Source organism: Sorex fumeus, unplaced genomic scaffold, assembly GCF_029834395.1.
Source record: "Sorex fumeus unplaced genomic scaffold, SorFum_2.1 ptg000043l, whole genome shotgun sequence".
Taxonomy (NCBI): Eukaryota; Metazoa; Chordata; class Mammalia; order Eulipotyphla; family Soricidae; genus Sorex; species Sorex fumeus.
In genome coordinates this window covers 39,699,660-39,726,615 of record NW_026606100.1, presented here as the reverse complement: position 1 = coordinate 39,726,615, position 26,956 = coordinate 39,699,660, and the positions used below count along the sequence as shown (strand labels likewise).

Genomic DNA, 26,956 nt, shown 5'->3' with positions numbered 1-26,956 from the left:
TGTTTGTTCATTGCAGCACTCTTTACAATAGCCAGAAACTGGAAGAAACCTGAATGCCCAAGAACAGATGACTGGTTAAAGAAACTTTGGTACATCTACACAATGGAGTACTATGTAGCTCTTAGAAAAGATGAAGTCATGAAATTTACATACAAGTGGTACAATATGGAAAGTATCATGCTAAGCGAAATGAGTCAGAAAGAGAGGGATAGACATAGAAAGATTGCATTCATCTGGGGGATATAAAGTAACAAAGTATGAGATTAATACCCAAGAATAGCTGAGATCAGCACCAGGAGGATTACTCCATAATTTAGAGGCCAGCCGGGTATCCTAGAGGAAAGGGCAGTTCAGATAGAGAAGGGAGCACCAAATAAAGGATGTTTGGAGGATCCTCTCAGGAGGGGAGATGCATGTTGAAAGTAGACTATGGACTGAACATGTTTGCCACTCAATGCCTCTTTTGCAGACCACAACACCCAAAAGGAGAGAGAGAACACAGGGGATTGCCCTGCCACAGAGACAGGGGGGATGGGGGGACGGGGGTGGGAGGGATATTATCCATGGTGGTGGAAGATGGGCACTGGTGGAGGGATGGGTATCTGATCATTGTATGATTGAAACCAAAGAAAAAAAAAATTGTAAATCTACAACTTTAAAAAAAATAAAATAAAGGAAAAAAAAAAAAACACGGTAACACAATAACCTAGGGGAAAAACAACTGCATCAATCACAATAGCACTTAGAAAATAATAAAAGGAGAAAGCTCTTCATAACTAGATGAATTACAACTAATAAATATAGGAGGGCTGGAGCGATAGCAAAGTGGTAGGGCTCCAGCGGTTGGCTGGTTGCACGCAGCCAACAGGACCAACCCGAGTTCGATTCTTCCACCCCTCTCAGAGAGCCCGGCAAGCTACCGAGAGTATCTCGCCCGCACGGCAGAGCCCGGCAAGCTACCCATGACGTATTCGATATGCCAAACACAGTAACAACAAGTCTCCAATGGAGACGTTACTGGGCCCGCTCAAGCAAATCGATGAACAATGGGAGGACCGTGACTGTGAAATATAGGAGTAATGTTTATCATTTATCAGAGGTAAGTAAAAGTTACTTGAAGGGGATGGAGAGAGAGTGCAGCAGGTAGAGTGCTTGCCTACATGTAGCTGACCCAAATTCAATCCTTGGCATCCCACATGGTCCCGAGAACCACTAGGAGTAATTCCTGACTGTAGCACCAGGAATACCCCCTGAGCATCACTAGGTGTGACCCCAAAACAAAAACAAAAACAGAAAGTTGTTGGATATGATAAAGGAAGTTAAGGCAGGGGCTGGAGCGATAGCACAGTGGACACAGTGTTTGCCTTGCACGCAGCCAGACTGGGTTCGATTCCCAGCATCCCATATGGTCCCCTGAGCACCGCCAGGAGTGATTCCTGAGTGCAAAGCCAGGAGTAACCCCTGTGCAATGCCAGGTATGACCCAAAAAGCAAAAAAAAAAAAAAAAAAAAAGTTACTTCTATAAGAGTTGCTAGTAGTCAACCGCACTACAACAATGAGTACAACAATGGGACATTATTATGTGATGATGCAATTAAAAAAAAAAGTATCAGGCTGGGGAGGTGGCTGGAAGTGCATGTTTGCATGCAGGAGCCCAGCAATAGTCCAAGCATTTCGCATCCCCCAGAGCAATGAGCTAGAAATAGTCCTCAAGCACATAGTATGCACACCCCCTCGCCCCCAAATTCACATCTATTCATGGCAAGATTGTTGAACCTGAATCCAAGGCTGTGGAAGTAATTAAGACAAAATAGAGAACAGGACAGTTTATAAGAAAATCCATTTTCTGCAGATGGGAGGGAACTGCTCTATATGAAGAGAATCTAAAGATAATATAACACATACATCCTTGACTAAAAACATACCTTTGGACAAATGAAAAAATTTGAAATGTACGTTCTTTTCATCTTATTATCATCTTATTATCTCATTCTTACTTTTGACAACCTGGCAGGCTACCGAATATAACCTGCCCACAAGGCAGAGTCTAGCAAACTCCCCGTGGTGTACCCAATATGCCAAATACCAGTAACAATGATGGGTCTCATTCTCCTAACCCTGAAAGAGCCTTGAATATGGCACTTTTTAAAATCTCAGGGCTAGGGCGAAGGAGACGTTACTGGTGCCTGCTGAGGCAATCGACAAACAACAGGATGATCGTGATCATGATTCTTTTCACATGATACAATATGATTAATTTCTTAGGTTAACATAATAATGATACTGTAGTTATAAAGGAACGATCTTGATTCTTGGAAACACATGCTTGCTAAATATCTACAGATAAGGGGTCATGATTTTCATAATTTGCTGACAGTTCAAAACAACTGAAAAAAAAAAAAAAAAGTGCAGAGTCAGGGAGATGTATGCATGCGGAGGTCCAGTATTGATTCTTGGCACTGCATGCTCCCTTGAATATCAATGCTGGGAGTGATCAATGGATTATTTCCTTTCATGAACAAAGGAATAAATATGAAGACCGGTGAACTAGGGCTGGAGTGACTGAACAGCCAAGTAGAATGCTTGCCTGCAAGCGGCCAACCCACTTTGATCCTGGCACCCCACAGGTTTCGAGTCATGCCAGGAGTGATTTCCTGCATGCAGAGCCAGGAATAAGTCCTAAGCAATGAAGAGCAGCAGCCCAAAAACAAAACAAAACAGAAAATTACTATGTAGTATTTGGTCTGTGATGACTGTGCCAACATAGTTGGTTTCAATACAGTTGTGATCCAAAGTATTTTAGGCATTTAAAGACAATCGGAGAAAGGGTCTACCAGTTTCATGAGAGGCAAAAATGATTATAAATTCTTAGTAAACCCAACTGCTTTAATAAACAGCATTATCTATAAAGTGTGGACCCCTTTGGACTCTAAACTTTCAAACAAATTAAAAAATATAAACACTGAACTTGAATTTTCAAATACTATCGAAACGAACTTAGAATTGTTTTTCAAGTTAAAAAAGACTACCACGTACCTTCCAGAGTAATGCAATCCATAGTGAAAGCACGGGCCAGCTGGGTTGAAACTTCCATGCTACGGCAAATAAGTGTTTTTCCAAACACATGTTTGAAAGCTTTGTCAAATCTAGGATTGTACCTCAATTTACTTATCATAGGAATAGCATCCTAAAAATAAATGAACACTTTGTCAGTAAAGACATCATACATAAATTATTAATTATACCTTTGTGAAAGACAAATACCTTTACATTTTAATACAGTTGGCTTTTAATTTTTTTTTATTGAATCACCATGAGATACGGTTACAAAGTTTTCATGTTTGAGTTTCAGTCACACAATGACTGAAACCACCTGTGCACATTCTCCACCACCAGTGTCCCCAGTATTACCCCCCTATCCAACCCTCACCAGTTGAAAAGATCACTATAGTGAAATATCCAGGCAATCACCCAGATTTTCAAACAGTAAAGCAAAGTGGCGAAAATTTTTTTTTAAAAATAGGTCTAGAGGGGCTGGAGCGATAGCACAGCAGGTAGGGCATTTGCCTTGCACACGGCCGACCCGGTTCGATTCCCTGCATCCCATATGGTCCCCTGAGCACCGCCAGGAGTAACTCCTGAGTGCAGAGCCAGGAGTAGCCCCTGTGCATCACCAGGTGTGACCCAAAAAGCCAAAAAAAAAAGGTCTAGAGCTGGAATTCTTACTTTCATACCCTAGTTCTCCCATTTATAAGGCATGCTCATGACAGTTGCTTAACTCTTCTAACAGTTACTTCCTCCACATACTTTTGTGAAACAATTAGGATAGCATTTGTCACAGGAAAGGGTAAATATTTTAAATTTCCTCAAAATATAGCACTATAATTTAGGTATTCAGGAAAACGTTTTTTGGCTGAAATTTATATTACTTTTTCTTGTCTAAAATGGTTATGACAGTCTTTTAAACTTAGGAAATGTGTGTTTTATTCAGAAAAATGCAAAAAAATATTAAACTTGAATAATTATAAGGAGAGAACACTGCCCCATTAAATGATGATTGCCTCTTTCTTAATCATATAAAGGCTATTCTCTATGGTTACCTGCTGAAGGTTACAAATTTTGGCGGGGGATGAGGGTGGGATGAGGGTAGAATGGGGTAGGAGGGGTGTTCTGTGCTCAGGAATAACTCCTGGCAGGCGGGGGGGTAGGGAGTGGGAATATGTGGTGTGGGGGTGGAACCCAGTCAGCCCATGTGCAAAGCAAGTGCACTACCTGTCGTACAATTGCTCAGGCCTCAGAAGGACACAATTTTTAAATTTTATGCTCACCACTTTCATGAATTTTTTCTAGTTCTAAGTTAGTAAGTAAAGAGAACTATACTATGTGCATTCATTTTTGAGACTTTTTTTCCTCTCCCAAAACTTTAAATTTGTAAATTTTTAAGTAAAGAATAGAGCTTAAGGGGCTGGAGAGAGTACAGCGGGTAGGGCGTTTGCCTTGCACGTGGTCAACTCAGGTTCAATTCCCAGCATCCCATATGGTTCCCCAAGCACCGCCAAGAGTAATTCCTGAGTGCAAAGCCTAACCCTGTGCATCACCAAATGTGACGTCAAAAAAAAAAAAAAAAGAGCTTAAGTTTGAGGTTTGAGCACATACTTTGCATGCGAAGTTCAAGGTCTGGGTTCAATCCCTCAAGCCATATGGTGCCTCAGCATTAATGGCCGTGACCCTTGAGCAAAGCTGGTAATGACCCCTAGAACTGCAATGTGTGCACCTAACAACCTCCTTCCCAAAATTCCCAAACCATTATACTGTACATCAGAACCTCAATTTAAAGTATATTCAAAATACTTTATAACATTTACTTCAAATCATTTCCTCAAAAATTATTCTCCAACTCCCTAACCTTAATTTTTACTATCTCAAAGCTTTCTGTTCTTATTATTTCAATATTTAGCACATAAAGAAAGTATCTCACAAACCCAATTGTGAATCTAACTCTGTACTTAAAACGAGTATGCTAAACTTGAGAACATTGATCTCAGAGAAAAGGGAAGACTTTAACTACTTACATTGGTTTCAGGATAGGCTGTATCCCTCACATCTAACTTGTTTAGAGGCAAAAAAGTGACCTCTCCAGGAAGATTCATTTTATTAAACTCCATCAAAATCTTTGTGCTGACTTCATCTGAATCAACAATATGATAAAATAACCTACAAGAAACAGAGTAAGACACATTTTTATTGCTGCACTTTAAACATCCATTAAGAAAATTGTAGCACTGTAGCACTGTCCTCCCATTGTTCATTGATTTGCTCAAACGGGCACCAGTAATGTCTCCATTGTGATACTTGTTACTGTTTTTGGCATATAGAATACGCCACGGGGAGCTTGCCAGGCTCTGCGCTGCGGGCAGGATAATCTCGGTAGCTTGCCAGGCTCGCCAAGAGGGACGGAGGAATCAAACCTGGGTCGGCCGAGTGCAAGGCAAACACCCTACCCACTGTGCTATCTCTCCAGCCCTTAAGTGCCATAAATGTTAAAGCAAACCATTCATATTTTTTCTACAAAACCCAATTTGCATTGGAGGATAAGCGATGACCACCTAGGAAATTTTAATGGGCTATGAAAAAGCCCAAAAAGGGAAATAGTTCTAACTTCTCTAACTAGAAACAATACTCAGCATGTCCGGCCTTAGTAAATAACCTAGGCCAGAGTGAACTGGAAGGGCTGGAGTGTGTAACCCAGATGCTCAAGGTGCTGAGTTCAACTCATACTCAGGGCCTCTGGCCCACTCTTGGGTTGTCCCTAGACCCCCCCTAGGCACCTCTTAATGGTGGCCCACAGCGCTGTTGGATCTTGAGTCACACAGCATAACCAGGCCTGAGCAATGAGTTGTCTAGTTCACATAAGTATGCAAGGAATGGCCCCACAGCTCCCTGAGCACTTCTTGGGAGAGCCCCCAAACTAAAGGCACTAAATTTTAAGAAGCAGCTGAGGATAAAAGATAAGAGAACACACTGCCCTCATACAAAAAGTTGTTTCAGTTATTATTCACTCTTCCCTTTAAAAATTCAAAATACAGGGTTGGGGATATGGCTCAATGGTAAAGCACTTGTCTTCCTTGTGTGAGGCACTGGATTTCTAACATCTCTTTTTTCCTTTCTTACACACACACACACACACACACACACAGATACAAACTCAAAATACAATGCAAACACAACTCACCTGTTTCCAGCAGTGACTTCCACACATGTGTAGAAAGCAGGCTCACATTCAAAGTTGTTCATCACAATGCCATGATAGCCATTTTGAACATGCTGGTTTATTCCTTTTCTACGAAAGTGGTCTAATACCTTGTTTATGCTGTCTATTCCGTTTAAAATGGCCTATTAAATTGTTAGGAGTAAAAGATAAAGACTTATCATCACACTGGCATAGTTCATTTACTTTATATTTTTAAAAAATATATGCCATGAATTAAGTACCTTTCCAAAGAATTAACCCCTAAAACATACCAACTACATACCAATTTACATTATGGGATATATGCTATGACACAGCCTAAAAATTGGCACAGATTATCTGGAAATAAAAAGTGCTATTGTTAATATGCATGGATGGTAGTAAAGCTTAACAATACCCATATCATATTTATAGTAAATGATCTGAACACTCAGTGCCAATTAAGTGAAACCAATCACCTATAACTTGAAAGCTAGTGAATTCTTGATAATGCAGCTGAAAACAAATAAATGATGCGATGAAAGATGATGCCTACCTTTCCTGTTGCTGCTCTCAGAAGTTGCTGTTTCTTTTCAAGATCTTCTCTTTTAGCAGCAAGGGCCTGCTGTTCTGCATTCTCTTCTCTCCACAAGTAGCTATTAGGAAGAATTATAGTATCTTAGATTTTAAAGCAGTAAGACAATGCTGTAAGATACATTATTTAGAGTAAGGAAACTGAAAACAATCTGAATAAACCATTAAGCAGCTGGTAGCACCATCCTAGTAGCACCGTTCTACCACTGTTCATAGATTTGCTCAAGCGGGCACCAGTTACGTCAAATTGTGAGACTGGCTGTTACTGTTTTTGGCATATCGAATACGTCATCGGTAGCTTGCCAGGCTCTCCGAGAGGGGCGGAAGAACTGAACCCAGGTCAGCTCCGTGCAAGGCAAACGCCCTACCCGCTGTGCTATCACTCTAGCCCTAAGCAGCTGGTATTAATAAAAAAAAAGTTAAACATTATTTTAATCTTTAAAAAAGAGAGGTTAATCTATACTAACTTTCTTTCACTCTGTAACTCATCTTTCTTGTTTTTCACTTCATAATATTTTCTGTCCAGTTCTTCTACTCGTGCTTTGACTTCATTAAGATCTTGATCCAGTTTCTATGGAAATAAAAATAATGCAAATTTAAAATCCAGTTTCATGCAAATGAATCCATAGTGACAGAAAGCAGATCAGTGTTGCCCTAAGATGGGACATGGAGGAAATGAAACTGCCAAAAGGCATGGCAAACATTTAGGTTGACTCAATCTTAATTTTGGTGATATTTCTGTTTTAATTTTTATTTTATTTTTCGCATCACAACCGGCGATGCTCAGGGGTTACTGCTGGCTGTGTACTCAGGAATTACTCCTGACGGTGCTCAGGGGACCATCGAACCCTAGTCGGTCGTGTACAAGGCAGATACCCTACCCACTGTGCTCTCGCTACAGTCCCGATTTTGCTGTTTTTAAAACATGGGAATAAGCTGAGGTTTAGCACATTAATGCCCCTGTTTGAAAAGTAATTTGTTTTATGGTCTGTTTTCTGGTGATGTGCTCTTTGACTAAAGACAGTTTTTCTGTTGTTTTTGTTGTGATGCTCAGAGGTTACTCCTGGCTCTATACTCAGGAGTCAGTACTGACAGTGCTTAGGGGACAATATGAGATTCCCAGGATTAAATCTGGTCAACCATGTGCAAGGTAACTGTCTTATCTGTTATACTACTGCTTTGGCCCCTTGCTAAAAACAGTTTTTAAAATTGAAATAGGCAGCCGACCTTGCACATAGCCAAACCTGGTTGGATCCCTAGCATCCATATGGTCCCCTGAGCACTGCCAAGGTGTGGCCCCAAAACACCAAAACATGTTTCAAAAACAGCGAAATCATGACCTGATGTTGTATACTAGGGGCCAGCAGGGCCACACCCACTGACACAGAGGATAAGAGCACATTATGCCAGAATCACACTAAAGATGCACCCCAACTCTGAAATGAATGAATTACTATTGGAAGCCTTGGGATATGGCTCAGTGATAAAGAAGGCACTGACTGGCCATTAAGGACTAATCCTTGGCACCGTCACTGTATTCCCTGACACCAAAACAAGCATGTAAGCTCCCTGGTACACATATGTGAAACACTACAGGCAAGTGTTCAATCCCTTGTGGCTGCACTGTCTTGTAGCACTGTCCTCCCATTGTTCATCGATTTGCTCAAGTGGGCATCAGTAACGTCTCCACTGTGAGACTCGTTACTGTTTTGGCATATTGAATACACCACTGGGAGCTCTGCTGTGCGGGTGGGATACTCTTGGTAGCTTGCCAGGTTCTACAAGAGGGACGAAGGAATTGAACCCGGGTCAGCCACATACAAGGCAAACGCCCCACCTACTGTGCTATAAGGAAAAAAATTAGACAACTCTAGATTTTTCAGTGCTATTTGAGTCACTGCTAAAAAAGGAAATTGACTTGTTCATTAATTATCAAAAGCTTACTCTATCAAAGAAAAAGTTATATATTCTCAAAACTATAGTGAATAATTTTCATATTCCCTGAACACAAATGTACAAGAGATTCAGGATTACACTGAAATGCTAAAGACTATTCCGAATATTGCAATTAGCACTGTAAAATCATCTTGTGTTGAATGTAAAGCAGTTTCTTTTTCAGTTTTCCAAAGTTGGCAGTGAAATAAATATAAGACAAAAAAAAATCAAGACAGAAAAAAATGAAAACTCCTTTGAAAAATATGAAGTTTATTATTATTTTAAAAAGGGGATCTGCCAGGTTTGGAGGATAGTACAGGGTAAGGAGCTTGTCTTGATGTAGCTGACCCAGGTTTGATCCCCACATCCCATATGTTTGTCCTGAACTCACCAGGAATGATACCAAGTGCAGAACCAGGAGTAAGCTTGGTATAACTCCAAAACAAAACAACCAAAAGGGAAGGAGGACTGGGGCAGGTACAATCTGATGTTGGCATTTCCACGATCTCAAGACAAAACATGCTTTACTTATTTCAAGAAAGAACTTATAGCTATCAGTTGAAATTAGACTAGCCAATCTCCAAATACCTGACTACCTGAACCTGTATTTTTCATTCCCTCCATAAAAATGTCACAAATTTTAAAAAAGGAAGTACCCAAAGATTGGTGATGAGATGTGATAAAGGGGAGGGAGGTGATTTGTATGTCTGTTAAGGAATATAAAGGAAAACTCTGGACTTTACTCTCAATTTTGTGAACCCCAAACTGCCCTATAAAAGCCTAAAAAAGTAGGTCCATGTGTGCTTAATACAAAATACTTAAGATGTAATGTATCTACACACACGGGGGCCAGAGCAATAGATGGCACACGGCCAACCTGGGTTCGATCCCCACCCAAGACCCCGTATGATCCCCAGGAGAGATCCCTAAGCACAGAGGCTGGAGTTAAGTGAGTATTCCTGGGTGTGGTTTACCCCCAAGCCCCATATATACGAAATTTAAGTTCTTACATTATATTGTTCCAAATTTTTCTCTTTATTTGCTTCAGTGTCCTCCAAATCCTTATGTATAGCAGCAATCTGTCTTTTCTTGTCATTAATAGCCTGATCTAAAGACTTCAGTTCCTTTTTAATCCACTTATCCCTTTCTTCTTTTGAAGTAAACTGGCTTCCTCGACCTTGTTTTGCATAAAGATCTGTTCTTTCCTGAGTAGCCTGGGCCAATCTATATCACAAAGGAAGATCAAAATAAAGAGCAAATAGCCATGATTACTGCAATCAATGCAACAGCGTGACTTATAAAATTCTTTAAGAGAACAAAGTAAAGGCATTCCTTAACTGAACAGAGTATCTTGCAGTGGTTTGTTGTAATATTAATTTAACTCTGTAAGAATACAATGAAAGTCAGGTAAAATAGCCCATATCCTAAGGATTTCAGGCAAACACCCCAGATCTTGAATAGTCAGCAAACCTAGATAGTTCTAGTACCAACCACAAATTTTCAAAATTACTCCAATTATCTTTCTCTATACAAACATTGTCAAATCCTTATGATAATACACTATTAAGTATTGATACACTACTAAGAGAAAAACTTTTACAACATATTAAATCCCAGACTGCAAAAATGATCCTATAAAACAAGAAACACATTTTTTAAATGGGCAGATGATAATGATAAATGACATAAACATAGTAACGTACTGTCTCATGACATTGTCAATTGCTGGCAAGTTCCAATGTACAGAGAAATACTGTATACATGCTAAAATAGCATTGAGGGCCCAGAGATAGTACATCTTAGCTTGTCTGATATGTAGCAACCCAGGTTTAATCCCTGACATCCCATATGAACTCCCAAGTACCACGAGGGGGTACTTGGTACCCCAAGTACCAAGTACCCGCAAGTACCCAAGTGCCAGGAGTAACTCCTAAGCATCGTAGGGGGTAGCTCCAAATCTAAAATAAATTAAGAACAAATATACAAGTTTTACAGAGCCCTACAGCATCTACGTGTTACCCAGATTTTTTTAATAACCTAGTACAGTCTCAGTTTGTCAAATTTTCAGTGAAAATAATATGGCTCTCCAAAAGGTATTTACTGAGTAGGTAAAAATGTAGGTAAAATGCATATGGGCAACAGAAGTTGTTTTAACATTTTTACTTTGAAATGGGTAAACTTCTGTATTTATTGTACCCTTTAACTCTTTAATAAAAATTATTTATTAACTTTGGCTTTTGTGCCATACTCACGGGCTGAGCCTGGCAGTGATCAAGGTACCATATATGGTGACAGAGATCAAACTGGGTTGGCCCCACGTAAGGCAAGCACCTTAACCACTATACTAGCTCTCCAGCTATTAACTTTCTTTTCTACTGGGTCTATAGTCTACGGCTGGAGCGAAGACAGGAAACTGCTTTGAGAGATAGTGTATCTTATGATATGTGGTGTCTAACAGGGCCACTGCAGGCAGTGCTCAGGACCCAAGCCGATAACATTTCACTGATCTCTCACTGCTCTCTCACTGTGTCTACTACAGAACAGTGTTTCTCAACCTTTTTCTGATGATACCTCCGTTCTTAATGGTTGCAAGCCAGTCAAAGTAAGCTGCAATTACATGTACAATTTTTATCTGTGGCCCTTGGAATATCATGGGGACCCACAGTGGGTAATAGGTCTGCTAGCTGAAATATGCTACTATATAAGAAATATGTAGAAAGTGTAAAAATTTTTCAAACCTAGCAATTCCTCGCTCTTCTTTTTCTTTCACACTGTTAAATTTAGGTTCTGTTTCTGCCAGCTCTTTCTGTTTTTCTTCTATCTTTTCAAGCAGCTTCTGCCTCTCTTTCAACAGGCGTTTCTGTAAATAGAGCAAGGTAAGTAAAAATGCAATCTGCTTAACTGACAAAAATAACATTAAATTTTTTATGAAATGTTAGGGGCCAGAGAGATAGAACAAGAGTGCAGGGTGCTTGCTTTACCCAGGCCCAACCAGCATTCCATCCCCAGCATCCCATAAGGTCCCCTGAGCAACATCAGGAGTAATTTCCTGAGTGCAGAAACAGGAGTAACCCTTAAGCATCACTGGTATGGCACAAAAAAAAAACAACAACAACAACAAAAAAAAAAAAACCCTAAATTTACAACACAAAAACCAGTTTTGTGCAAAGTTCTGGGGACTAGATTCAGGATTAGAGGAATGGAAGGTAAGCACCTTAACTCCTTTACTGCCTCTAGGCCACACTGAGTGTAAACTGATGCATTATATCCTTCATAAAAATTCACAAGACATGCACAGGGCCCCAGTTTGATCCCTGGAACCACATGGTCTAAGCCCTGGTGGGTCCCAGCACTGCTAGAGAGAGGAGACGCCCCGCCATCATCCCTCAAAAGAGTTCAAACTTGCACCCTTGTGACAGAACTGTCTTCAGTAGTTCTATCCATGAACATTTGTCATTTTGCCCACTTGAGCAAACCAATGAACAACGGGACAGTGACAGTATTTTAACTTACCCTCTGTTCACTGTTGCCTGCCAATTCATCTTGTAAATCCTTGGCCTTAAGCTCTAATTTAGTCCTCTGCTTAATTTGTTCTTGTCTTTCAGCGCTAAGCTGCTCTTTTTCTTCTTTCATAGCTGAAATTTTTGTTTTTAGTTCTCTAACTTGGCGTTCAATATCCTATTCAAGGAGTAAAAAAGAAAGAAATGACTCAGGCAGTCTGCTGTATCTCAGACTATTCTTTTTGTCTTTGTCTTACATTTTCAATAATATTCTTTCTTTTTTAATACTCAGTTCCAGTGACACCCTGCTTGGAGTAGACCACTGCATTAATTCTGCTACAAAATGGCTTACTGGGGTTAAAGTGTCAACCTGAACCTAGCTGATATAACATTACCTCCATTTTATCTCTTGCATCTTGCTGGGCGTCTCTTAATTGTCTGGATTTTTCTCCACTAGTCTCTCGCTTAGCAGACAGCTGAAAAAAGAGAGAGGCTATGATTTATAAGTCATTTTGCATTTAATATCCATTAACATTTAGGGAAGGCTTTTAATATCTGTTAAAGTTAAATTTTACAAAACAAGTTAATGATTTAAATTTAAAAAGTCTTTTAGTTTTATGTGATATCAAAAATAAAATTTTATATAAAATGTTATTGTCAGTAATTATGAAATATAAAATTTATAGGTGGCTTTTTTCCCATCCTGGTCTGGCTAGTACCATTATCTGTTTATATCACTGAACAACTGTAAGAAAACATGAATCTAGGCACTGTCATCAAAACAAAGTTAATTCATTAAGGTCTTTGACTTTTTAGATTCTATTTAAAAAGCATTGGACACCATTCAAAATATAAACATAGCATGAGTTTAACATTCACAAAAGTTAATAAACATTTAAGTTGCAAAGGCAAATTATTTTACCTCATCAAGTTTAGCACGAGTCTCATTCAGTTCCTGATTGTAAATGGTGTATTCCAGGGCTCGTCTCATTTTATCCCACTTCTGATACTGAGCTAGTTCTTCCTTTTCTTCCTCTAAAGTATGTAATCTCTCTTCAATATATTTTAACAATTCATTAATTTTTTCTCTTTTGCCCTCTGTAAGAAAAAAATGGAAGGGACTGAGTTGAACATAATTTTTATATCATAAAATCATTTTTCAAATATAACACAAGTTGAACTTAATTATAAGAACTACAGCATTCTTTAAAAAAAAAAATTTCTCTGGGGACCTGACTTGCCTTTCACTGGCAAACCCATATTCTATCCCTGGCATCTCAGTTGGGCCCACCAGGAATCATCCCTGAGCACAGAGCCAACATCGGTGGGTGTGGCCCAAAGGTCAAAAATACTTAAGTAAAAACATTACTTCTTTGATATCATGCATTAACCAAATCTGAGCTATTAATAATATGCTTACAAAAGCATAAAAACAAACACAGTAATATTGATTACTTTATTACATAGAGTTAAGGACATAAAGGAGTGTATGCCTTGCGCCTGCCCCTAATGTCCCACCATGTGTCACCTTGGTGACTCTGAGCAACACTGAGCCAAGGACCCAAATGTCAGTCCTATACCACGTAGTAGGAAAAATGTTTTTAAAAAAATAAAATAAAATTTAGGGGCCAGAGCAATAGCACAGTGGGTAAGGCCTTTGTCTTGCACATGGCCAACCAGGTTTGATCCCCAGCACCACATATGGTCTCCCAAGGACTGCAAGGACTAATTTGTAAGTGCAGGGCATTGCTAAGTGTAGCCCTAAATCAAAACCAAACAAACTATGTGTGTATACACACACAACAAAATATATATTATATACATATATTTAAAATATATGTTCTGGGGCTGGAGTGATAGTAGAGCAGGTAGGGTATTTGCCTTGCATGCAGCCAACCCGGGTTCAATCCCCAGCATCCCATAGGTTAGTCTCATCCCATAGTCTCCCCTAACCCTAACCCTAATCGCCAGGAGTAATTCCTGAATGCAGGGCCAAAGGAGCAACCCCTGAACACTGCTGGGTGTGACCCCAAAAAGGAAAACAAAAAAAAAAAGGGATGTTCTAAGGTCTTCCATTTCAACTTCCTTTAATAGTCTGTGCCCAAGGGTGTGTGTGGGGGTGGGGGGGTGGGGGGGTGGGTGACAGAAGGGAAATGGGGCACACTGCTGCTAGGTAATGTAGATGGGTGTTAAGAAGAGCACTGTATGACTGAAACCTAATCATGAACTGCTTTGTAAGGATCTCTCAATGATCCAATTAAAAAAAAAAAATCTTAAAAGAAATAAATAAAAGTCTGTGCCTTCCCACAACATTAAGTAAAAGTCCTATCAACCATACTGGTGACACTGATTCTTAATTTTTATACTACCACCATCTGCCATACAGTGAATGCTTATTACACTCCAGAGTGCAATTTTGCGCCTCTACTTGTAACACAAAACTATGATAAAAAGATCTTACAGATGGGGAAGCTCTAGAACGGAGATCAAATCTGAAATCACAATGGTAGCTAATTATCAAAATTTTGAAAGCAGGGCTTAGTCTAAGCCACAACTGAACACAACATTTGAAAAACAATGTAAAGGTTCCATAATAAGTATACTAATAAAGATTTTAAGACCCAATGTCAACTGATATTCCGAGTAATTTTGAGGAATGCATCTGAACTCATTATCTTCATTTGTTATCAGCAATGATGAGGATGCCTCGAAAGGCACAGAACAGCCGACATATGGAAGAACAATTACCTGAGGCTGCAACTCTTCTTTCAAATTAGTTATCGGAAATCTCAAACCTTAAAGAGCCTCAAACTAATTTTCTCGCCACTGAGTACACAGGTACTATTACACGATATACATAATATACAGCTTCTTCCAACTGTAACACAATGAAAAATAATCTACAACAAAAATACTAAAGTAGAATGACATTACCTGTCTCCTTCATTAGAGAGATGCTCTCTTCTTTTCGCTCATCATATACTCTAGTACCAGCTACTTCTCTTAATAGCTTTAGTCTCTGTGAATCTGGTGCTGTTGCCATCTGGTTGATCTAAAATGTTTATACAAATTAACACAAAACTCCAGACTATTCTTTAAAAACTCTCTCTTTTGGTTTTATTTTTCTTTGATCCTCTCCAAGAGGTCTGGGTGACCACTGTGGCATGCCAGGGATTGAACCCTGGTATAAGCCAGGAATTTGCTCCAGCCCTTTGAGCGATTTTCTGGCTTTAAGAACTCTTACCTTAATAGACTATTCAATGCTAACTTTTTAGCAGAGCACAAACTCATTATAATTTCTATTTTACATGCTTCTTTTTTCTTTTCTTACAAGAAGTTTACAAAAAAATAAAATAAAAATCCAAAGGGCAATAGTGACAGTGCAGCAGGTAGGGCATTTACCTAGCATGTGGTCAATCACCAAATACTAACTTTCCAACATGTATTTTAAAAAACATCCAGTATGGAATTAATGGGCATTCTGGTTTCCCCCCCGGGCATACACAAAAAACTGTTAGTATGTTGCAGGTTAAGTCCTTTATATAAAATAAATTCTCTTAATAGTTTATATTAGGCAACAGAACAATCTACTAAAATCTATCAAATGTAATCTATGTAAGGGATGTATGTATTATGGTGAGTGTAAACGTTCTTCTGATAATATAAGCATTTAACTATGACATGCTTGACCAGAAAGCAAAACTCCTTTCCAATAAAAGCAGGTCACTTAAAAAGTCCACCCTGCAAGTATAAGGCCGTGAGTGACCACTTCGTGTGATGAGTACAGTTCAGTCATCTATCTCTGAGACCCTCAGAAAATAAAATCCATCAAAAAGGAGATAATTTTTTTTTACCTTTCCTTGTTTAACAATATAATAAGGATTGCTTCGAGAAAAACCAGCACTCTCCAGGAGGTTCATCACATCATTTTTCCTGTTGATAGACATTGAAATTTTTTTTAAATCCAACAATCAAACTATAACCAAAAAGACTAAGTCCTGGTAAGTAACATGACAGAGCAAAAGACGGTTATTAAAACCACGTATCAGACTCAATTTTCTTATGGTTTTATAACATGAAGTTAAATGTTTATACTCTTTTGTAAAGAGCTTAAAACGTAAAGAAGCACTTACGTGACCATTTTCTTGTCCAAGAAATACTGGTCCTTTTTGGCACCAATAACTCTCCGAAGTGAAACTTCCTCTTTATCGATCTAAGAAAAATGTTGAGGCTGTTAATTCAATAGTAAAGTACCTTTTAATTACTATAGTCATTTTAGAGCTCCCAACAAAATTATTTTAAAATGTCGTTAGTTCACAAAAGATACTGATATTCAATTCTTACAAGATTCTGTTTTCACAACAGTCTACAAGTCTGTTTAGCAAAATGTTCTATTAAAAGAGAGAATATGTATGCAGCTATATGAAAAGATGTAATCCCGTATTTCAACTACAACATGGCTGAAACTAGAGGGTGTCATCTAAGCTAAGTGACTCAGAAGGAGAAAGATGAATATGAGATAATCTCACTCATATCTGAATGTAAAGAAATAAAGAGGGACGACAGCTAATGAAAACAAACCCTTAGATATTGCTAACAGCACTGAGGCTGGAGGGGGTAAAAGGGTGGTAGTAGTGGTAAGCAGGGCAAGAAGAGATTATATGGGTTTGTTCCAAGGACAGTGGGAGGACCTGAAACAGTAGTGGGGAAATACTGGCATTCAAGTAGTAGGTGTGGTGCAGTAGCAGTGTAACACTGAAATATTAACACAATTATAAATCACGGTACCTCAATAAAAGACTTAGGGAGAACAAAAAGGGGAAAAGTGGGTAAACTACAATTATTTTAGCATAAACTAAAATGATAAAAGCTTAAATACAGGGTCTGGAGAGATAGTACAGGGAGTAAGATGCTTGCCTCGCATGTGCCTGACCCTGGCTCAATTCCCATCATCCCATATGGTCCCCCAAGGACTGCAAAGAGAAATTTCTAAGTACAGAGGTAACCCCGAGAATCACTGGTTGCAACCCAAAAACAAAACAAAGTCTAAGAAAAAGCTTAAGTACAACTACACAGAAACATTTCGGAGCATGAAAAATATTTGTTGCAAAAAAGAAAAAAAATCTCAACACATAAGTGGTAAAAAAAAAAAATTACTTACGGGCAACCTGTTGTCGGAATTGTCAAAAATAATCTCCACAAAAGCAGAAATAACTCGAGGACCGGTCCCCTCCTAAAACATGAGAAAAACAAAACTGCTGATTAAGTGGCATTTTCAAACTCTCTAAAGCTTTGTAGTTTAGCCTGATTCAGAGGAAAAAAATGTCCATCAATTAGTATATATCCCTCCTAGCAAAAGAGCAAGGATACTTGAATTAGGATAACTATACTGCTTATCAAAAAAAAAAAATGGCTTTCAATTCTGAATAAAAAACAAGAATCAAGCAAGAGATAGTTTTATGTGTTTAGGTCATGTTCTGTATGCAAACTGCTTTATTAGAACGCAATCGTACACAGTCACCTAGTTCTTTTCATTTACTAGTATCTAAAACAGTGACACTTTTGCTTAATAGTAAGAAAGGAACAGAGAATTACTGAAACTTTTAACATGAGACAGTCTATATAATTTTAATCTATAAAAATATGCATTAATTACATATACATGTATACATATACATTATATTACATATACATATAACATTATTATATTACATTTAGGCCATTTTAAGACCTAACCACTTACATAGGAAGTACAGATAATTTTCAGATTCCTGAATCTGTTATGTGATGAATCAACATAATAACAAAATGACTAACAATCTAAAGAGGTTACTATTCTTTTAGTACCAATCTGAGAAATCTAAAAAAAATGACTTTACTATAAGGAATCACTATGGGGCTAAAATCTCAAATTTAAGAAATATTTGGGAAACCTTGTTGCAATAGAGGAACTTTACTTGCGGTTATTAAAATAACCTACAGGGGCTGGAGCAATAGCACAGCAGGCAGGGCATTTGCCTTGCACGCAGCCAACCCAAGTTCTATTCCCAGCATCCCATATGGTCCCCTGAGCACCGCCATGAATAATTCCTAAGTGTAGATCCAGGAGTAACCCCTGTGCATCGCCAGGTGTGATCCAAAAAGCAAAAAGACCTACAAGTCATACTCAAACCAGAGAGGTAAGCTGTTCATTTTTATAATCTTCAAGAATTTTTATCCTAAAATTGCTTTATCTTTTTAACGAAAAACTGTAATTTTCATTACTATAAGTACACTGTCTTTCATATTAGAAAATGATGCCCAAAGGTTGAAAATAACATTTTTTTAAAATAGCTACTTCTCTATATTTTGAATTTTGACTTCTAGTTCTGAATTTCAAAGTTTCCAATTCTCAAAGCCAAACTCTCTCAGCAAACCTACCACCAAAGCATAATCAGATCACAAGCTTAATAATTTATACGGAATTCAAATTCATCTATAGGGAAATCCTGCAGTTTTAAAATTAGGCTTTTATCTTGCAATAGGCTAAATTTCATAGCTAGATAACAACACTAAGAGAGAAGACATTTTATACTTATAAAGGAACTTTAACAAATGATTCTCACTCACATGCAACAAAGCCAATCGCTGTTCTGGACGAAGATGACTAAACTCATCGCTGAGAACAAACTGAATTGCTAGAAATACAAAAATAAAACTATTAGTACAGTCTAAAGCAATTTATGCCTTATTAATTTTGCGAAATATTCAGGTAATGAAACGTAAAATAGATTACCTGTTTCATACAGACAAAAGGAAAGCAGAAAATTAAATTTACTTTAAAAAATATATCTTTTTTTAAAATGTTTTAATTAAAATATTTGAGACACAGTGATTTACAATACTGTCAATGACAGGGTGCCAAGCATTCAATGATCTAACACCACTCCCCTCCACCATTCTCTCAGCCAGGGTAAGCTTCCCTCCACCTTCCTCCCTCTGCCAAGGTAAACTCAGCTCTGCACACCAGTTCTCATTTGTTGCTTTTGGCCATGACTGTGTTTCTTTATAACCCACATATGAGTAAGATGAGAGAAATCATTCTGTATCTGTCCCTTTCCTCCTGACTTTTTTCAGAATGATACCATCTAAGTTCTACCTAGTCATACTCATCTAGAAAAAATATTAAGAAAATACTAAGTAGGGCCAGAGTGATAGTACAGAAGGTAAGGCACTAGTCTTGCACACAGCCAACCTGGGTTCGATCCCCAGCATCCCATATGGTCCCCCGAGCCTGCCAGGAGTTATTCCTAAGTGTGGAGTCAAGAGAAAGCCCTGAGCATTGCCAAAAATGGCCCAATTTTCCTCCCCCCACCAAAAAAATACTAAGAAATTTTCACAGGCACTGTACAGCTCAATAAACTGGTGCATGCTCTGCAAGCAGGAAGCTGTGTTCAAGTGTTCAGTCCTCTACACCTCATGGTCCCCTCAGCATGAGTCAGTACTACACATGCACTACACACAACAGCCCCCAAGTATTGCTGGGAGAGGTGCCCTGCCCCCACCCCAAAACAAAACAAATGTAACGGAAGTACTAATAAAAGAAAAAGCGGTCTGCCTCTTGATCTGAGTAGTAAACAACAGCAGGTTAACACTGTATTTTCTTTTACCCACTGAACAAGATAATTACAAATTAGGAAGTACCTATTCAAATTAATATGTCTGGACATACTAACTGAAACTATCCATTTGGGTACTTGTCAAAAGAAAGAACAGGAAAAGGTTCAAATCCTACGTTCTCCTTCACTAACTGCACTGCAATCATCTATAAGAAGTCATTCCTAATTCTTACAGCACTGATCTGAACTACTCCGCCCCAGAACTGGAACTCTTTATGTAGTTGTTTCGTTCCCACTTCACCAGGAGTCCTCTATCATTCATGTGGCAGTGGACATATGGTTGCTGTCTTTGTTATGGTTACTGTATTTTTTTATAAATTACTCACTTATCCTATAAAGGTTATGAACACTCACTTCCTATCCAATTTCACTTTCTCACCATCACCTAACTATAACCTTTACCAGGTTATAGAGCAATTTTAAATTTGTGAACATAAAAAAGGACAGTACATTTAATCTTAACTGAAACCTACTTGCCCTGAAGCATTTCTATAGAGATTTAAATTTCTGAGTTTTAACCTACTCCTTGGGCAATCCAATCATGTTAAATTTTCACTCCAAAGAAAATGTTAACAGAGGCACTGAACTGCTCTGTATATCTTGATTCAAAGCTTTATTGCTATTTTAAAACTGACAATTGCCTGTTGAGACTATAAGTCTGGAGGGTAACCTCCTCCAAGCAGCAGGCAGGAGCAGGATATTAGGGGACTCCAATAGCAATTCTTGGTGAACTGGGACAGTGCTTCTGTGCAGCAGCCTGAGGAGGGATGCTCTCCAGCCCTGGGGTGCCAGGAATACCTGGGTTGCCCTGACCGTCCTAATGGCCTCCAGAGCAGTATCCTGTGATGCCTGGGAACCCAGATGGTGCTGGGAATTGAACTGTGCTCAGGCATATGCCTAGTATTTGCCCTAACCACCATACTTTCTCCCAATTTAGTCTATCAAGTTTTTATACCCTTTAATCTTTACAAAAATGACTGGTTTAGAAAACATTTTAGGAGATGAAACAAATACAATTAGGCTGGAGAAATAGTATGGTGGCACGCCAAAAGGTTTCCTAAGCTCCACCAGGAGTGAGCCCTCTAAGGTATTCCCCACATCCCTAAAAGGCACCTTTTATAAAGCCACCTTTGATAAAGCAGAGGGCATTTGCCTTGCATGTGGCCGTGTCCCTCTTGGAGAGCCCAGCAAGCTATCGGGAAGCTCCCCGTGGCGTATTCAATATGCCAAAAACAGTAACGACAAGTCTCACAATGGACCCGTTACTGGTACCTGCTGCAGCAAATCGATGAACAACAGGACAGTGCTACAACATTACTCCACGTCTATAAATGCATTTCCAATCCTTATACATTTTTTTTGGGGGGGGGGCTTTTTGGATCATATCCAGCAATGTTCAGGGGTTACTCCTGGCTCTGCACTTAGGAATTACTCCTGTCAGTGCTCAGGGGACTCTGTAGGATTCCAGGGATTGAACCCGGGTATGACTCTCGTACAGGGCAAACACCCTACCTGCTGTACAATCACTCCGGCCCAGTAACCGTTATACGTTTTACATAAAACATTTATACACACTGAAGTTTAAAAAACATTCCCTGGGGCCAGAGAGGTAATACAGCAGGTAAGGGACTTATCTTGCATTTGGCTAACCACATCCAATCCCTAGCATTCCATAGATCAGGAATACACCCTGGACAGCACCTGATGTGGTCCTAACACCAATTAAATACATTTCCAGATGCATTCTCTCAATTGAACACACAATCCATCCAATGTATACAGGGCAAACATTTCCATTTTCAAATGAAAAAAGTAATTCAAATGGTTGCATCATCCAAACTCATGTGACTTACTAACCAGTAGGTATGGAGTAGAACTCCAGATTCTTGTAGTCTAATCCCGAAACACTAAACTGCAACTCTGTATGAAGTAGCATTTCTGGAACTTCATACAGACATAGCTTCACAAAACCAAATTTTAAAAGGGTAACTTAGATTACCAAGATCTTAATATATTCAAAATAATTCAAAAAATACCTACCGTAAAAAAAGTTACTTTTTCCAGATCCATTTCTGCCCACTATAAAATTTTAGAAAACATGTTATTTTGCATGAAAACAAAAACATTAGGACTTTCACACCAGAAATATACAAAAACTTATAAAAGCAATTTATCAAAGAAATCAGTCAACAGCTTTAATCATCAAATAAACAAATTTTTCTATATACCTCAAATAGCTGTTTTAAAGCAATTTAATTGTGAATGTCTCCCAAAAAATTTAAAGCATTTTAATTGACTCAAATCTAAAATTCTAAAATATTTAATCATCTTTAATCTTAAAATGATTCAAATATTAAACTTTTTATGAACAGCTCTATTCATATACATATACTCACAGAACCACAAAAATAAAGATAATTCTAAGTCACTTCCCCTCTCCTCTAAATTAAGACATTTAAGAAAATAGAAAGGAAAGGAAAAGGGCAGGAAGACTCCTATAGCATGAGAGGGTTTCCTAAGCTAAGTCACTTTTTAAAATCCTGAATTCAGAAATGAACAATTCTATATATACAAGGACATCAAGATCTCCATTACTTAAACTGAGTATTATTTTAAAAAATTAATTTTCCAAGTCAGTTTAACAATACAGTGGGTAGAACACTTGTCTTGCATGCTGGGAACCCAGATCCAATACCCAGCCTGTGACCACCAGGCCAGGAGTAAGCCCTAAGCACTGAGCCACTAGTAAGAGCCAAGAGTAAGCTGTGAGCACTGTTGGATATGGCCCCCCAAAAACAAAAACAATGAAAAAAAAGAAAGAAACAGTACAGGGTTAAAGCACTTGCCTAACATATAATCCACCCACATTTGATCCCCAGCAACACCACAAAGAAACAAAATCAAAACTTGATTAACCATTAACACATTAGATTTGCTTTTCAGTTAAAACAAAGAAACGCTTAGGCAATTTATTGTTAAACATGACTACTAAAAATCCATGACTAAAACAATATTGTTGCAACACAAGTTATATCTGATAAAAAAAATTCCTAGAGACATAATATACATCTAGTAAGAACCTAGTGATTCTTATTTTACAGTTCACTTGTGAAATTTTAGTGGGGGGGAGGGATGGGGGAATTACCTGTACTCCTGTCATTCCTCACAACTTACTCCTGGCACTCAGAGATCACACCTGGAAGGCTCAGGGTACCACATGGTATGCCAGGGATCAAACCTGTGTCACATTCTAGGCAAGGACTCTTGCAGCTGTACACAAAATCCAGCTCTGACACTATTAAGTCAAAGAAACTGGGGTCAGAGCAAAAAGTACAGCAGGTAAGGCACTTGCTTTGTATGTAGCTGATCAGGGTTAGGTACCCAGCACCCCATATGGTTCCCCCAAACCCTCCTGGAGTAATCCCTGAGTACTGGGCAGGAATAAACCCTGCACAGCTGGGTGTGGCCCCCACCCAATTTCTTCAATTTTAATTAAAAATATCACTGTCACTGTCCTCCTATTGTTCACCGATTTGCTTGAGGTGGCTCAGTAACGTCTCCATTGTGAGACTTGTTAAAAATAGCGTATTCTAATAATTATACATTTTCCTCTTTTTCTAAGGATTTCCTAGCTGATAAAAATCAGAAAGTACTTGTAGCTAAATCCCAGAACCACCAAGCTACCCTATGGCACACCCCATTCAATGAACTGATACTTCAATAGGTCAGTATGAGCAAAACCGAGTGCCATAGGCAGCTTTTTTTCCCCCGGTCTTCAATTTTATTTACTAATTTAAAAATAAAGCCTGCTTTTCCCAAGGCTCTTTGGGAACATTATCATTCAATGCTTACAGAATTTCCCAAAGATGTCCATGTGCCTCTCACCTCACCCCCATTCTATGGTCTGAACTGTGTTTCCTTCAAATTCATGTTGTGGCCTGAACTCCCAGTATGATGTTATCTGGAGACAGGAACGTGGTAAGGGTTGCACAGACAAGATCTTGAGACTGGGTCCTTCACCAGATGGTTAGTACATTTACAGGGGCAGAGAAGTTGTCACATGAGCAGGACCAGAATGGTCTACAGAATCTCTTCAAGCCGGTGACATTCTTTCAATCAACAGAGCCACTGGGGATAGAGCTCTGCAGTAGAGTGCCTGACATCTTGCGTATGAAAATAAGCTAAAATAAAAATTCAACAAAATGGGGCTGGAGCAGCAGTACAGCGGGTAGGGCATTTGCCATGCACACCGCCGACCCGGGTTCAATTCCCAGCATCCCATATGGTCACACCCCCAGCACCGCCAGGAGTTATTCCTGAGTGCAAAGCCAGGAGTAACCCCTGTGCATCGACAGGTGTGACCAAAGGGGAAAATTTTTTAAAAAATCAACAAAATAGCAGAGAATACTTTTGCTGGCTGCTCTATCTGCAAAATTAACATCATCATTCTCTGGAGAATCTATGAACTTAAATATTGTACTAAAGAGCGATCACCATATTACTCAGTTCCTAGTGTCCAAGATCCCCAAGAAATGAGCATCTCAACCCCCACTTTCCAAACGGGGCCTTGATGCCCCTCATACAGCGGAGTTGGAAAAAGGATTCGCCCAAACTAGGATCTGGCCCGCATTCCGCTTATGCCCCAAAGTTCAAGTTCTTCCCATCAAGCGGCGTGATGTGTCCTCGGACGTTAAGTGGGTGGGGGGGGAAGGCGTGAATCAACAGAACGGTCAACTCTTGAGAGAAAGCAATACAGCACTGACGTGAGGAAAGGGCATCTTCACGGAAAAGTCCGGAGGCTTGAAAGCGGCGTCCTGCAAGGACCTAGCAGGCTTGAGGGATGCGCGCACTTCACACCTAACCATCCTTTCCCGAACTGCTGGGCAGCACCAGGTTAGCAACTCAGCAGCGTTTATTGCAGACGCGGGAAACAAGAAGTTGACACACACACACACACACACACACACACACACACACGCACACACGGGTCAGCAAGCAGCCCAAGCCGCCGAAGGGGGGCGGGGGGGGGGGGGGGTCGGCAGCGACCACACTCACCGATCACGTTGTGCTTGGAACTGAAGGGGTCCACGATGGTCTGGTCCCGGTAGCTCCGAAAGCCCTGGATGATGACCTGCCGGGGACCAGCAGCGAGCGTCGGCTCAGGGGCGAGCCCAAGACATGGGGGGGGGGGGGGGCTCTCTCCCGAAAGGGCTCATGTGGGGGCGGCGAAGGCGGTGGGCTTCAGATCCCCGAGCCCCTCCCGCGGCCAAGTCGGCCCTCGTGGGGGTGGTGGGGGGGGGGGCGCGCACACAAGGATGCTGGGGGGAGGGGAGGGATGCTCCCAGAGCGTGGAACGCGCGCTCCGGCGGGTTCCCGGGCGAAGGTTCGGAGAGAACGCGCCGCCCCGCCCCACCCCGCGGCGGGAACCAGCCCCGCAGCCCGTCGGGGGAGGGGGGGAAATGGAACCCCCGCCCGCCGCCCCCCAACCCCCCCCCGAACCCCCTCCTCCACAGCCGCGCGCGGGGCCGCCCCGGGAAGGCGCGCGCTCCACAGCCCGCGCGCGCGGGAAGACCATTTTGACAGAAGTAAACAAGGGTCCGAGGGGGTGTGTGGAGATGGGGGGGGGGTAGGAGGTCGCGCAACACCCGCCGAGGCGAGAAGGCGGGTCCCCGGGCCCGCCGCCGTCTCGGTGGGGGGTCGAGGAAGAGCCCACCCACACCCCGCCGGGCCCCCTCACGGCCTGCCCGCGCCCGCCCCCCCCCCCGCCCCGGGGAAGGCCCGCTCCCTCCCCGCGTCCCTCCCGGCCCGGCCCGCTCCCTCGGGCGAGGCCCCCGCGCCTGCACAGGGGGCACCCCGCTTCCCAGGCGACCCCCGCGACCCCCACCCCCACCCCCGCGGGAGGTCTAGCAGCCGCGAGTCGCGTCTCCCTCCCCCCCACACACACCCGCCGTGTCCAGAGCGCCGCTCCCGGGCCCCGAGGGGCGCGCGGGACGTACCTGCTTGATATACATGATGACGCGCCCCTAGCCGGGGGCCCCGCCGCGCCCCCCGGGACAAGCACCCGCGCGGCCGCGGGGTCCTGCTCAGGCGCCCCCCGGACCCCTCCCCCCCAGAGCGCCGCTCGGCCCGCTCCAGCCGAACAAAATGGCGGCGGCCCGGGAGGCGGAGTCGCGCCGCGGGCGGAACCAAGCGCGGCGGGCGCGGCGGGGGGAGGCGGCGGCGCGGGGGCGCCCCGCGGGCGGGCGGGCGGCGTCGGGGGGCGCCGCGCTCGGGGTCTCGGCCCGGTCGCCTCCCGACCTGGTGGGCCCGAGGCCGCCGATACGGAGCCCGAGGCCGGGGCGGTGGGAGGCGGCCCCGCGCCCCGCGACCGCGCCCCCCCCGAGCGCCAAGCGGATGGTCGCGCCCACGGAGGGGGAAAGGTTCGGCGCCAAAGCCGAGAATGAGAGGCGGAGAGCCCGGCCGGGCCGCTGGGGGCCACGTGGTCCCGGCGCAGCCGAACGCTCCCCGCTCCGTTCTCTGCGGTTCATCGAACCTTGCCGAACCGTCGAACGCCGCGCCGGGACGCAACCCGGCGCCCCCGATTTAGGGTCCAGCCACGGGAGCCCGAACCCGCGCCGCGAGGGCCCCGGACGGTGGGCGACGCAAACTCAGTTCGATCGGATTAAAAAAACCCAAATAAATCGGAAGGAGAGGCGCTGCCTCGTTTCAGTCTTGCGGGGGCTGGATACTTCTGCTTAGAAACGGACCTGGGGTGGGCTTGGAGGGGCCTGGAGGGAGAAATGGGTGAGACGCCCTCCTGGCTCGCGGCCGACCCAGGGTCCAGGCACCCCGTGTGATCCCCGCGCAGAGCCAGGAGTAAGCCCTCGGCACCGACTCTGTGGCCCAAAAACCTAGGGGGAAAAATGTTTTTGGTTTTTTTTTCAAGAGGTCAGAGACTAGTGCAAATGAAAAGGCGCTTGCCGTGCTGGAGGTAGACCCGGGTTCGATCCCGCGGCACCCCAGAGTCTCCTAAGCACCACTGGGTGTGGCCTCAAAATAAA

At 41.8% G+C, this 26,956-nt stretch overlaps 1 protein-coding gene across 1 annotated transcript in view; it reads right to left on the bottom strand.

Annotated features, from left to right (window-relative positions):
* SMC3 (structural maintenance of chromosomes 3) overlaps nt 1-26,070 on the bottom strand; it is a 39,053-nt gene extending 12,983 nt beyond the window's left edge. Inside the window, exons 1-18 of the mRNA XM_056120643.1 lie at nt 25,913-26,070; nt 24,972-25,047; nt 21,957-21,995; nt 18,868-18,935; nt 17,420-17,491; nt 16,392-16,471; nt 16,113-16,191; nt 15,193-15,310; nt 13,181-13,356; nt 12,654-12,734; nt 12,272-12,436; nt 11,497-11,618; nt 9,769-9,982; nt 7,291-7,394; nt 6,786-6,885; nt 6,233-6,393; nt 5,073-5,214; nt 3,037-3,187 (exon numbers count right to left, since the gene is read on the bottom strand). Of these exons, the coding sequence (XP_055976618.1) occupies nt 3,037-3,187; nt 5,073-5,214; nt 6,233-6,393; nt 6,786-6,885; nt 7,291-7,394; nt 9,769-9,982; nt 11,497-11,618; nt 12,272-12,436; nt 12,654-12,734; nt 13,181-13,356; nt 15,193-15,310; nt 16,113-16,191; nt 16,392-16,471; nt 17,420-17,491; nt 18,868-18,935; nt 21,957-21,995; nt 24,972-25,047; nt 25,913-25,927 (1,963 nt within the window). The 5' untranslated portion in view covers nt 25,928-26,070. The remainder of the gene's footprint in view (nt 1-3,036; nt 3,188-5,072; nt 5,215-6,232; nt 6,394-6,785; nt 6,886-7,290; nt 7,395-9,768; nt 9,983-11,496; nt 11,619-12,271; nt 12,437-12,653; nt 12,735-13,180; nt 13,357-15,192; nt 15,311-16,112; nt 16,192-16,391; nt 16,472-17,419; nt 17,492-18,867; nt 18,936-21,956; nt 21,996-24,971; nt 25,048-25,912) is intronic.
* Nucleotides 26,071-26,956: the final 886 nt, after the last annotated feature.